The sequence below is a fragment of the Pteropus vampyrus genome, unplaced genomic scaffold (assembly GCF_000151845.1).
Source record: "Pteropus vampyrus isolate Shadow unplaced genomic scaffold, Pvam_2.0 Scaffold121, whole genome shotgun sequence".
In the NCBI taxonomy this organism is placed as follows: domain Eukaryota; kingdom Metazoa; phylum Chordata; class Mammalia; order Chiroptera; family Pteropodidae; genus Pteropus; species Pteropus vampyrus.
The window spans coordinates 3,242,119-3,255,247 of NW_011888902.1; the positions used below are offsets into that span (position 1 = coordinate 3,242,119).

At 40.2% G+C, this 13,129-nt stretch overlaps 1 protein-coding gene across 1 annotated transcript in view; it reads right to left on the minus strand.

Moving 5' to 3' along the window:
• The window catches only part of RAB3GAP2 (RAB3 GTPase activating non-catalytic protein subunit 2), a gene marked incomplete at its 5' end in the record, with an annotated part of 74,017 nt that extends 60,888 nt beyond the window's left edge, over positions 1-13,129 (minus strand). Inside the window, one exon of the mRNA XM_023534153.1 lies at positions 13,024-13,129. Coding sequence (XP_023389921.1) covers positions 13,024-13,129 — 106 coding nt within the window. The remainder of the gene's footprint in view (positions 1-13,023) is intronic.

The window sequence follows — 13,129 nt, forward strand, 5'->3', positions numbered from 1 at the left end:
GTGCTCTACAGCGAGGTACCGTATCCATCCAGCTGTGCTCTACAGCGAGGTACCGTATCCATGAGCTCTGGTTCTCTCCCCACGAAAGCATGGAAAACAGCAGTACCTACATCTAGTAGGGCTGTCGTAAGGGTTTAAATCTGCACACTGAAGTCCTCAGGGCCTGGCACATAAGTCCCCAATGCTAGCCATCAAGATTTAGCCATTAAAACACTACAAAATATGAATATTGTATTTGAACCAATCAGCTTCAAAATACTGTGGGGAAGAATTAATTAAAAAGATGGGACTGAACCTGGTCTCTAGGAAGCAAATAGAGCTTTCACTTATACACATAAGGTTTTACAAGTTGCTAAAATCAATTATGATTTTATAACAGATGACAACAAATGGTACAGTCTGGTACTTGGAATCACTGCTCACTTCGCTTTGTGGGATATTCTCATCTCTGGTACTTGAATACCACAGAACTACTTCCTGCTATGCCAAGCACATCGCTAGGCATATTTTAAGTCCTAAAAGAATACTATCATTCGACTAACACTGCACAACTTATAGATTTCCGTATACACGCCAATTAAATAATTTAATAAACGTTCTGTTGAATAGCATGTGCCAAACCCTGCAGCAGGAACAGAAAAATACAAACAAACTCCTTGTCCTTAAAGAATCTGTGGTCCAGGGTAGGAGACAGGCGAACGTGTAACCATAACGCGTGGTGAATATTATAAACCGACCGCTACAGGAACGCAGATGAGGCAGTGAGAGAGACGGGAACTCAGGAGTCGTCTTAAACAAGCTCTTTAAAAAGTGGCTGGGAACTTTTCAAAAATACTTGAGAAAAAAGGTCAACATAAGAAAAGGCAAGGAGGCAAAAAGATGCAGTACACAGACAGGGTCACCACATAACAGTACCACCTGACAGGCATGGGAGGACAGGACCAGGGGACGGTGGGGCTGGCGGTTAAGGTCAGAAGTAAGACAATACTTATTATCTGAAAATAGAAACATTTCCTTAATATCGAGATTTGGCTGTTTTTGTTTTTGTTTTGGTAACTCGGAAAATTACAGTTTGTCTTTTGGCAATCTAATTCAGTTAGGCAACCTCTTTATTCTGCTGACTTTTCCATTGCATCAAAAACAACTGCCTCACTGTGGGCTGATGGCAACTAGGCCATCCCATTTACACAGTTTTTTTAGAAAACACACCGTCACTTGTATGACAAAGCAAAGTATCTAGAAAAGTTTATCACTCTAAAATGCACGATTCAACTTTAAAATTGCTGTATGGATAACGTATTTATCAAATTGCCATGATCTCAGAAAGACCATGTAGAATTTACAGCACTGCATGAAGGTCAGCTAGTCATTCATTCATTCATTCATTCATTCCAGAAACACAGCATCTTTATGTCTTGGGCACCGTGCTAAGCGCTGGAGATTCAAAAGCAAATACGCCTTCAAAGAGCTCAGCTTGTGCACACAACCTCTGCTGAACATTGTACAAAACAAAACCATAAAAAATGTGTTATTTCTCCTCTATAGTGGTATAAAAAGTGCCTGACTCAATGCACAAATGACTCACACAATCAGACAGAGGACAGCCGCACCACGAGTTTCCGGCCCTGGCAGAGACCTAATATCACTTTGTCACAATTCAAAACATCCGGGAAGAGAAAGACCTTGAGAAAGACTTTTCTTTATACAAGATATCTGTGTTTTTAACAGTCCAGCCATTTCTCAATGCCCCTGGCTGGAGAGTTTCTATTACGAGGAAAGGAACTTAATCAGGCATCCGCCGCTATAACAGGAGTACGTTTTCCAAAGAAACCATAGTACGGAGGTTTAAGGAAGGCAAAACCAAACTCTTACTCAGGTAGGTTCAAGACGTTTTGAAGGTTGGTCTAGAATCATAAGTCTATTTACAATACTGTAAGAAAATGCATTCTAAATTCTAGTCATCTTAAAAATGGGAAACATTAAAAAATTTTTCTAAGAGAAAATCATCTGCAAACTGCACTGGCCTTGTGGCTGCTTCTACACAGTGCCAGCGAAATAATATCTGCAGCCTCCTGACTCCCGCTGAGAATCATCTGTCGCTGTTTTGCAGGGCGCTATTTGACAGCTATCGCGGGCTGCTAAAAAGCGTTGGAATCTCTGCACTTTACCAACGTTATTTCTTATACCTTCAAAGTACGTGGGCAGGCCAAGCACATTCTTAAAAAAGAAAGGATGATTTATATTGAAAAATAGCTAACGAATGTCTGTCTACTAAAGCTGCCATTCATGTAAAGAATTTTATTGAGGCGGTATTCCTTCCGGTAACTTTTCTATGAAGGACGGTGTTCTTCAATCGATATTGCCATCAGTGTTTTTAACTGGCCGTTGATCAAGGTTGTGGATAACCAAAGCAATGAGCTTAACATACATTTGAGAATTGTGCACTGTTTAATGTCAATATGAAACGTTGGCATTAGACTTTAAGGTCTATAAATTCTACGAACTCGTGAAGAAATAAACCTAATTTATTTTCTATGATATGATCAATCACTATAAAGAAAAGCTAAAAATAGTTCACCGTGGTTGCCTCTTAGAATAAATAGATCAAAATCTCCTCTAGGCCAGATTTGAAAGTCCCAGGCTCCGGTATAACTTAAAGCTAACGAAGTGTGGTTAACGAAGGATATTACAGAACAAGGACAGCAGGACAGGGAACTTCTACAGGCTGCTCAGGATCCAGCAGAAAAATTCCAAGCCCCACAAATCACAAAGCCAATGGCCTTTCCTCAGTTTATCCAATGAGCTAAGGGGCACTCATTTCAGTCAAAAGCTAGACTGTAAAGGAGAGCATAATGTTAAGTTTTGTCTCATTTATTAGCCAAAAACCCAATCTCCAAAGAGCAGGTCTTTAAATGACACTGTCATTAACTGCCTGCGTCCTTTACTCTGCTTAAGTCCAATTCAATGAAATTGATGAGAAAACGAGGAAAACGGCATTCACGTTCATTGCCTGTACAAAACCAGAGTGATGGTCTTCTGCAGATGCCCCTCTCTTCGTAATCTTAAAACCTCAGCAAGGAAGAGATTAAATAATTAGGGATGACTGAAGTTTCAGGGTTGGCCCCACCCCACATATCTGACGCAGATCATCCATGGATCGATCACATTTTGAGGAAAACTAGCTTCAGGGATAAACTTCGATGCCAACCTAACGTGATCCCCACTATCCTTTCCTTTGCCTGCATCATCCTTTCTTTCGCCCCAGTTAAGACTCTTCACTCAGTGGTGGGCGACTGTTAGCAGCACTATCCCGGAAAAATGTAATGCAAGTGATACACACAATTTTAAATCTCCTAGCAGCTATAGTTAAAAAGTAGAAACAGGTAAAATTAATTTTAGTATTTTATTTAACATAATGTAGCCAAAATATTAGTTCGACATGTAATCGATGTTAACTGATCACGAGATTATTTTGCATTTTTTTCATACTAAGTCTTCGAAATCTGTTGTTTTATTTACACTTAGAGCACATCTCAGTTTGGGTTAGCCACATTTCAAGTGCTTGACAGCACACGTGGCTAGTGGCTACAGTAGGAGACAGCACGGGTCTAGAACGACCGGGTGCCTCGGTTGGATGTCCATTTTTACAAACTTCGACCTTCGGCATCTAATCTCTTACTGCTTCAGTTTCCTCTTTAGCAAAAAGGAGTTAATAATTGTATCTAATGGAGTTAATAATTGTATCATATTGTTGTTAGTTAATATATGTGAAGCCCTAGGAACAGTGCTGGGCACAAGATACCCTTAATGACTGTTAAAATGATTCCCCAAATACAACATCCTCATTGCTCATTCTTACTCTGTGCCTTTGCCTATCCTAGGTTCATCAACTAAAATGCATTCCCATCTGTCTCTACCTCTCCAAAGTCAGCTTCTCCAGGACTCAGATGAATCCTTTATGCAGTTTACTCGCATCTACCAATGATCTTTCTCTCTGGTGAAACCACAGCATTTGATTGTATTTTTCTTTCAGAACTTAATTATAAACTGCTTTGGGTCATCCATTGCATTGTTGACTTGTCTGATTTATCATAAATGTACACAGTGTCTATAGAACTGTTAAGTCTTGGAGGGCAGGGGATATGTATAGTGTTTGTTTGCAAACACTTAAGTACATACGCATATATAAATATTTTCAAGACCATCATAAGTACTTAACAAATATTTGCTGAATGAATAAGGTCTTTGAAAATGACCTTCTTACCCAAACGTTTCTCCATATATTCCCATAAAAGCAGCAGCATTTAAATTAATATTTTTTAATATAACGAATAAATTAGTTGAGTCTAAATGTTTTGCATTTCCACAGAATACAAAACAATAAAACTTTATTTTCATAAATTTTATATACATATACTTTATGTCTCAGATCCAAAACATGTTTTTCAAATAACTTTTCTATGAAAATTATAATATTGGTAATTCTCTTCTATTCCATTCCATTCTGATTACTGAGACAAAATAATTTAAAAGCACCAAATCCTAGCTTTAGTTTTGATTAAGAAGTAACAGGAAAAACAGAGTATTCTTGTTCTGATTCAAGTCTATTTGATTAGGTAAAAAAAGATCCTCTAGAAATATAGTTTAAAGTGGATGGCCTGATACGGATTAGTGGACCTTTATATTACACGCACACATCCATACACAAAGTGTGTGTTTCAACATTTCGAAATGACACTTATATAATTATTAAAAGCTCCTGCATTATAATAGCAAACCAATATGCTCGTTCATTTAAGTGTGACTTTCGACAACCTAATTTTTTGGTAGGCTAGAAAAAATAATTACAAAGGACACTGAGTTCCCAAATACACATCATACCATTTTGAAGGAAAAAAAAGAGTATCGACATCCTTCTTAAATTGTGTCTGTACTCTATTAGGCAAATACTCTTTTTGCCAATAGTGAATAAAACAGGTTATACTAAAAATGGCTTAAAAATAGCAAGTATTGCCTACTGGAGAAATCTAAAACTAGATCACGAGGATGCCTCCCTCGTCTCGTTACGTCCACGCTATGATTCATGTGCCGGACATTGCTCCTAAAGCAGATAATTTACAACTACTTTACATCAGACTAGCATCTGGCGATAAGCAAAATATTTCAAAGGCTCATATTTTAATTGGGCTTCCCCACCTCATTTCCTATACGACCCACAAGAAAGTGACATTTTCAGGTACGTGAGACATCTCTGCTTGGTTGTGAGTCTTTGATTTTTTTTGCGGTGGGGGGCGGTGGGGGGCTTTCTTAAGGGTTGAGCTCCCCTTCAAATCTATTATTTTCACACTCAACCATTTTTCCTGAAAATTCACAGAAAATCACGGATTGCATTGATTCGATCTGAGTCTTTCAAAAAGTCTGCCCTCTTAAAATGTTGTTAGCCCACCTCATTTGCTGAAATTATCCTTCACTTGTGTCACATTTTGAATACTTGCTTTCAATATAAATAAAATTCATAAGCTGCTCTCTAACCAACTTAACAAAAAGCAACTACCTCCTCATTGTTTAGTGATTTGACTTTTCGATCCTTAACTTTTTTTATACCCATCACTGAAGAAGACTAGTTTGAACTGTCTAGAATAACTGCTAACATAAGCACAAATCCTTGTTCTTACCTTTATCAAGTTAAATGTTTTGCCTGAATGAATAAAACCAGTGACTTCAAAATACAAAATGTAATTACGACTCCCCCTGGAAAGAATTTTTTTTCCCCTGAAGATTAGATTATACTAGTGTAAAACACTGTTCGGTCTCTCACTTCATAAATGATAGAGTCATTAAAACATTCAAATCATTGAGAAAACACATTTTAATTCAATCATCAAAAAATTACAGATGTCCTTTTTAGGGGTATTTCCAATGAATGAATTATTCTACCAACAAAAGCTTAAATAAGAAATTCAGCTTCTGCTTTCCATAGTCCTATTTCATTCCAAAAATACATTATTCTGATCTGTTTCTGAACAGTCTGTCCTCATAAACTAAGTATATGTTTTTCATTTAACAAGAACCTGAAGCTAGAAAGGAAATTGAATTCTAGAAGTAGGCAATTAATTTGATGTTATTTGCCTTTTCCAATATGAGTATGTCAAGATCAAAAACTAAATGAGAAACTGAAATCATTAAATGCTAGGAAAGGAAAAACTTAATTTAATCTCCATGGTCTAATAAAAGATCTTATTAGCACGGAAGCAAATTCATCTCTGTTCTTCCAAAACCAGAAAAAAAACAGAAATAATATACTCTTGTTTCTCTAAAGAGGAAGAACCTCTAGAAGCTGTGACTTGTAAATAATTCAGGGGGTTCAACAAAATTTAGTTGGGTGTTCTTGGTCAAGGCAAGGAAAGCATCACATAGCAACATAAAGTTAAAAAAAAAAAAAAAACTAAAAAATAGAGAAGCCGCTTCATAATTCCCTCAGAATTATTAATCTCTATTTCTGGGGAAATGGGAAAATTAATTTCATATTTGCATATCCTTGTCAGCACATAAAAATATGTAGCAGTCTAAAAGGAGGAGGCCAACCCGTTTTCAAAATGCAGGGGATTTAGTTCTTTATAATCACCATGATTCAATCAGACTAGATCTTTAAGGTCCCTTTCAGTTCTACAGTTCCAATGACTCCTGTTGTCAGATAAGTGACCTATATCACATAATATGCTCTGATAATCAATTCGCAAAATGACAGAACTGAAGGTATCTTTAAGCAGAAATAAAATGTGTCCTTCTGCTCTAAAAAATTTATTAAGCACGCTCCCTTTGCCCCAAAACCTAAGAAAACTTTAGACCCACCTTAACAAAAACAACAACAAAATCTATAGACTTGAAGTTTAATGTCTTATTCTCCTTCCTCTTTTGCTTTTCCAAGGTAGCCACTAAAGGCAATGATATATTTTGTATACTAGAAAACACTTATACATCTTTTGTAATTGTTTCCTACTTTATACTTGTTATTTATTGTCTGTTGTTGTTGAGTTGTGGGAGTTCTTTATTGTGGACACTAATCCTTTAATCAGACATGTGTGCAAGTGTTTTTTCCTATTCCATAGGTTAGCTTTGCACTCTGTTGGTTGCATCCTTTGATTCACAGAGATTTTAAGTTTGATACAGTCCCATTTGTCTAATTTGCTTCTTGTTACCTGTACTTTTTGGTGTTATATTTAAGAACTCATTGCTGAGTGCAATGTCATGAAGCTTTCTTCCTATGTTTTCTCCTGAGAGTTTTACAGTTTTAGGTCTTATACTTGGGTTTTTACCTATTTTGAGTTACTTTCTGTATACGGGATAAGATAAAGGGTCTAACTTCATGAACTTCATTCTTTTGTATACACAGTTTTCCCACTCCGTTTGCTGCAGAGACCGCCCTTGCCCCACTGAGTGGCCTCGGCACTCTTGTCAAAGATCATCTGACCATACACGCAAGGATTTCTGGGCTCTCTATGCTGTTCTACTGGTCTACTTGTCTGTCCTTTATGCCAGCACCACAGAATTTTGATCACTGTAACTCTGGAGTAAGATTTGAAATCAGAAAGTATGAGCCCTCCAACTTTTTTCTTCTTTTTCAAAAGCGTTTTCACTATCCTGAGTCCATGCCTTATTTTTTATGATATGATGTAAAAAAAACCCCAAAAAACAAAAAAAAACCCACAAATAAAAAAACAAAAACAAAAATGCTTGGGAATGAGCTTGAGCTGAGCTCTATAGGAGAATGTCTTCAAAATTTTGCTTACATATACCCCAAAAGGGTTTTTTAGTAGTATGCACCCCTACACTAAAGATGTAATTTTTCATCTACCGTAAATATGGACATTTTTATGTAAATTTGTATCATCCTTTTAAATTTATTCAGTGGATTCTAAATACTATAGAGAAATGACACCAACATCCATTAAAAAACATCTTTCTCAGAGTAAATTTATAAGTCCTTATTTCTCCTTGAGTTCTTATTTCCATTCTGATTCCTCTACAGAATGCGATTCTAATGTAATAGATTTTAATAATCTGTCCAAAAATTTCTCTGCAAAAGAAACTGAACTGAGAAAAAATAGTCTTCCAGTGGTCATAATAAAATCTTTTTATTTGACTTACTGTAATTACTGTTAGCAGATAACTGAGAAAAACAACATACATATCACAAATTTTGATAAGTAATTATTAAACATAAATAGCAAAAATTACTTGGAAATCTCTTGATTAGATGGATGGGGGCATTTACGGCTCCTTCGTTAAAGGGAAGGTTTTTTTTAACACCCTGGAGGAATTTACTATAATATTGAGATGTGAGCAGGGTCAGCCTTTACTTAGTAAAGCGGGGGAAGGAGGAGAAAGTAGGCGCATTCATAGTCATATCTAAAACTTACTTACAACCATCTGTTTCCAAGTTACATGTCCAAGTAACCCTAAGGTACTCATCCCTCCATCTGAAGATCCTGCTACTGCGTAAACTCTCAACTCCTCCACCGATCTCTCCAGCTTCATCCCTTACCACACCCCTCTCCTACCACAAACTACTGTCGGCAGCTGTCTGAAGCCCATGCTGTTGCACATTCCTTGCCTGACCACTTTCTCTCCACCTGGTGGACATCTACTAAACCGCTAGGACTTGGTAAAAATGACAGTCCTTCTGTGACAGACTTTCCTGAGCCCCCTACATAGAATGAACCAACACTCCTTCATTCCCCAACTAGCGTGTGCCAGATGACAGTGTAACACCTTTTATCGCTCCTTTTACATAGCTCCTTTACTGGCTCAAAGCTCCTTGAAGGTAGGGACCTATTTTATGTACCTGTATGACTACTCTGTGCTCAGTATGCAGTAGGTGCTCAATAAACAGGAGCTGAAAGAAGGAAATTAAAGACTGCCCCGTCTCAGTTTCCTCACTGATAAAATTCTGTAAGATCCTCTCCCAATTTTAAACAGCTAACAAAATCCAGTAACTCCATCAATTTTCTGAAGTTCCTGTAAATGTTCTACTTTCAGATTACTTTTCTCTCCCCCGTATGATCTCGAACAAGAGAAATCATTTTCGCTAAGTATAAAAAACGGGTATTTTATACCCTTTGAAATGTACCATAATGCAAAGTGATCCTATGATTTCAGGTTATCTTAAAAGCACACTTTTCTCCGTTATTGTATAAAAACATGACTTTCATTGATGATTCCAAAGGAATTCCATGTATGCTTTATCTTCTATCTTTTGGTAAAAGAGGCAAGAAGGAGAGTCGCTCTACCTTTTCAGCAGGTCGACAAAAAATTATTTTACTATTAGGTAATTAAGAGATCCAAAATATTATAACACTCCAATTACCCCCAAATATTCTGATTCTCCCTCTCTGTATAGGTCTTTCCTCCTCCTGAATTATAAATATTGAGAAGCTCTGGTTTAAAAATCCAGTCTCACTGGAAATTATGTCACTGTAGCTTAAATGGGGACTCATACAACTACCCATTCTCTGAAATTTCAAAGCACGAGACAATATTTTATATCTGAAGTAGGCAGCATCTGACTGAGTAGAAACAATTATGATTAGTTATCACTCAATTGGGAAACTAAGGTTCAAGATCTCTCTTAACAGAAGACAGTCTTATTTTATAATTGAAAATAAAAACTAACATAAAGTCATAGTGTTATAGTCTCCGAAAATTCAAATCTAGAAGAGAGTAGTATTGCATTCTGGGTGCCCAGGTACCAGGTATTACTATGTTTTGGCAGCTGCCCACATTAAAATGAAAGAATTATTAAACCATACAATGTAGTAGCCACAAGTCACATTTGGTATTTAAATTTAAAGTAAAATTTAAATTTTAGTTCCTCGATACCATTTGTGACATTTCAAAAGCCGGATGTAGCTCGAGACTGACATACTGGACAGACAGACATAGCGATGAAAACAGACAAGATGATACCGCTGAGAGTGGCACGTGAGATCGAGGGGTAGGAGTGACTACTTTAGATCAGATGGTCAGAGAAGGCCTCCCTGAGATGTTGACGTCTGAGCTGAGACTTGATTGACAAGATGCAGCTGGCATACAAAGGTCCGCAGAGCATCCCCGGCAGAGACAAGGAAGGGCAAAGGCCTCAGGCACAATTGAGCTCAGCTGGTTTAACAACAAAAGTGTGTAATATAAGAAATAAGGAGAGGAGTATGAGGGCCAAGAAGTGGCAGGAGGCAGGGCCTCAAGGGTCTTGTAAGCCACGTAAGAACCATTAAATGTATGTGAAAGACATAGAGGGTTATAAACAGGAACGTTACCGTCTAAAGTATGTCTTTAAAAGTTCGCTCTGCCTGCTCTGGGGAACTAGTTACGAGAAACCAAGGGTGCAAGCAAGAGGGTCTGCTAGAACTGTTAGAAGCCTGGTGCCCCTGCCCGGGAGAGAAGGTGGTACCCAGACCAGGAGGTGGCAGTGGGAAAGAGGAAAGTGTTTCTCCACACTTCGTCCACAGTCTTGCATCTATCTACCATCCTTCAGGACCCAGCTCCTTGAAATACTCAACTTCGTTTTTAACTTCTCAACATCCTGTCAATGTGCTTTCTGCCCCTGCCATTCCACTGAAGCTGTCCTCAGGTCCCAGTCACCTCTGCCTTCTGGAAACTGACGAGCTCGTTTCTATCCTGTTAGCTGAACGCTGCTGGATGGGCAACCGCTGGCCACTTCTTTCCCGTCAAATTCTCTCCTCCCTCAGCTCCTGGGACGTGACTCTCATGTGGCTTTCCTCTCCATCTGTTCCTCTTTCTCAGCCTTCTTCCCATGAATCTCTACTCAACTCTTAAACTTGAATGCTCAGTTCATTTCACTACACGATGGACGGCACATACGGGGATATCAGGTCCTATAAGATCACAACAGAGCGGAAAAATTCCTTTTGCCTCGTTACCGTCGTAATGTGTCTGTTGATGCTGGTGTAAACAAACCTACGGTGTGGCCAGTCGTATACAAGTATGGCACAGTTACAGTGGCAGGCTGCACCACACAGGTGTGTGTAAGTAACACTCTACGGTGTCCACATGGCGATGCAATCACCTAACCACTCACTTCTCAGGTGCTAAGCAGCACATGACTACGTAATCCTTGAAACTGACCTGACGCTTTTTGCTGATAACTCCCAAATTAACATCTTTGGCCCAGGAATCCTAAATTTTAGACCTCTATGTCTAGTGTTCAACTGGACCCTCTCACTGGGAGAAACCCCAAACATTTAAAATGCAATAGGTCTAAAATCTGTCTCCTTCCTTGTCTCGTTATAGGCACTTGCTCAAGTCAAAAGCCAGAAGGTGTCCCTAAGTCCCTGTCACTCATCAGCTTTAACCCTCACTAGCTCTCCACTAGGTCCTGCAGATTCCACCCCCTTACCAGCTCTCTAATCTACTCCTTCTTCTTAAATTCTGCGAAGCTATTTTAGTTCAAGCTCACATCACTTCTTGCATGAATTATCGGAATAGTTTCCTAAGCGATTTCTCTACTTCCTATCTCTCCAAAGCACATGGTAGCCATTCAGAAACTTTCCTGACTACGTTAGTTTCGAATGTGACCACGTCCTTTCTCTGCTCAGTCTTTCGGAGGCTCCCCACTCCTTCCACAAGGCTTCCCATGACCCAGCTCCTTCCAACCTTCACATTCGCCTCTTTGGTCATTCAGCTTTCCTTAGTGCTCCGGATACCATGCCATTTCAGGTCTCCCTTCCTCCGCAGACGTCATTACCTGTCCCTTATTCATCTATTTCTTCAAAGGCAGGCTTAAGTATTACCACTTCAAGGAAGTGTCCCCTAGCGCCTCAAAGAGCTGTAGGTATATATTTACTTATGTACATATGTCAATCACACTGTACGGTAGCTGCTAATTTATGTCTCAGTAAATTATAAACTCCTCGAGGGTGGAGACCACCAATCTTATTTGATGTGTAGCCCTAGAGTAGCTATTCATAGGTAGTTTTGATTTGATGACTTCTAAATTTTTTTTAAATGGGGAGGAGCATATTTAGTGGGCCTTTTATCATCATTCCAGCATAGCCCAAAGTGACAGCACTGCACTGCAAAGCCAAATGTACTTCAGACTGGAAATATGACGAAAACAAACACAAAACACACACTCTTTCAATAGGAGAAATGCAGGAAATTCTGAGGATGCAGAATCTAACAAACCAGACTCAGGATTTTATACCACGCGGGCAAGGGCTTGATGCTCTTTGATGACAACAGGTGGAAGGCGTCTCAGCTCGATGAAGCAAATTAACTTTTCCTGGCCCTGTTGCTGTAATTTACGTGTAAATTACACGTCAATAGCGTAACGTGCAATTTACACGTAAATTACACGTTACACGTAATTTTAGTTCCTGATGTTGATTCTCGCTCCCTTCATGACAGGTTATGTCCCTTATTCAGGAGACGCTTACTCACCACCTTAGGAGACACTCACTTGTCAACCAGTCATTTATTCTCTAAACCTGAAAGGGGGAAATAAGGTGGAAGAAGGGAGAGTGTGGGCGACGACAAACAAGAAATGGGACGCAGCTGGAGGCCACGGTCCCAGGGATGGAGGAGGGCGGGGTCACGGTCATACCAGGGTGGAGCGGCGACAGCTGGCCCGGAACCCAGGCGGATGAGAGCGGGCCGTGCGGACCTGGGAACGCCGGGCTGCAAGGAGGGGGACACCGAGAGGACACTCGGGGAGAAAGCCAGGAGTGGGGCCTGGGGGAGCGGGGCGGAGAGGCCAGAGGAACCGGGACGCGGTTTTGGCCGGAGGTCCGAGTGTTTAGGAGAAAGCTGGGGCGAGGGGAAGGCGACACGGCCGCTTCCAGGGCGACCGGGGCTGCAGGACGAAACGGGCCGGGGTGACCGCAGGGGGAAGAGCCGGGGGACCAGGAGCCCCCCGGCCGAGGCTGCGCGGTGGCTCGGAGGCCCCAACCCGCCGAGCGGAGGCCCCGGGCACAGCGGGGAGGGGACCGGTGACGCCGGGGCACTTACTGGGGTCCCTCCGCACGGCGCAGCCGGGGGTGTCCGCCCGCAGGTGAGGGAAGAGGAAGTCCCGGGCGGCCTGGAGGTCCTGGAAGTGGCAGAACTGGACGATGGA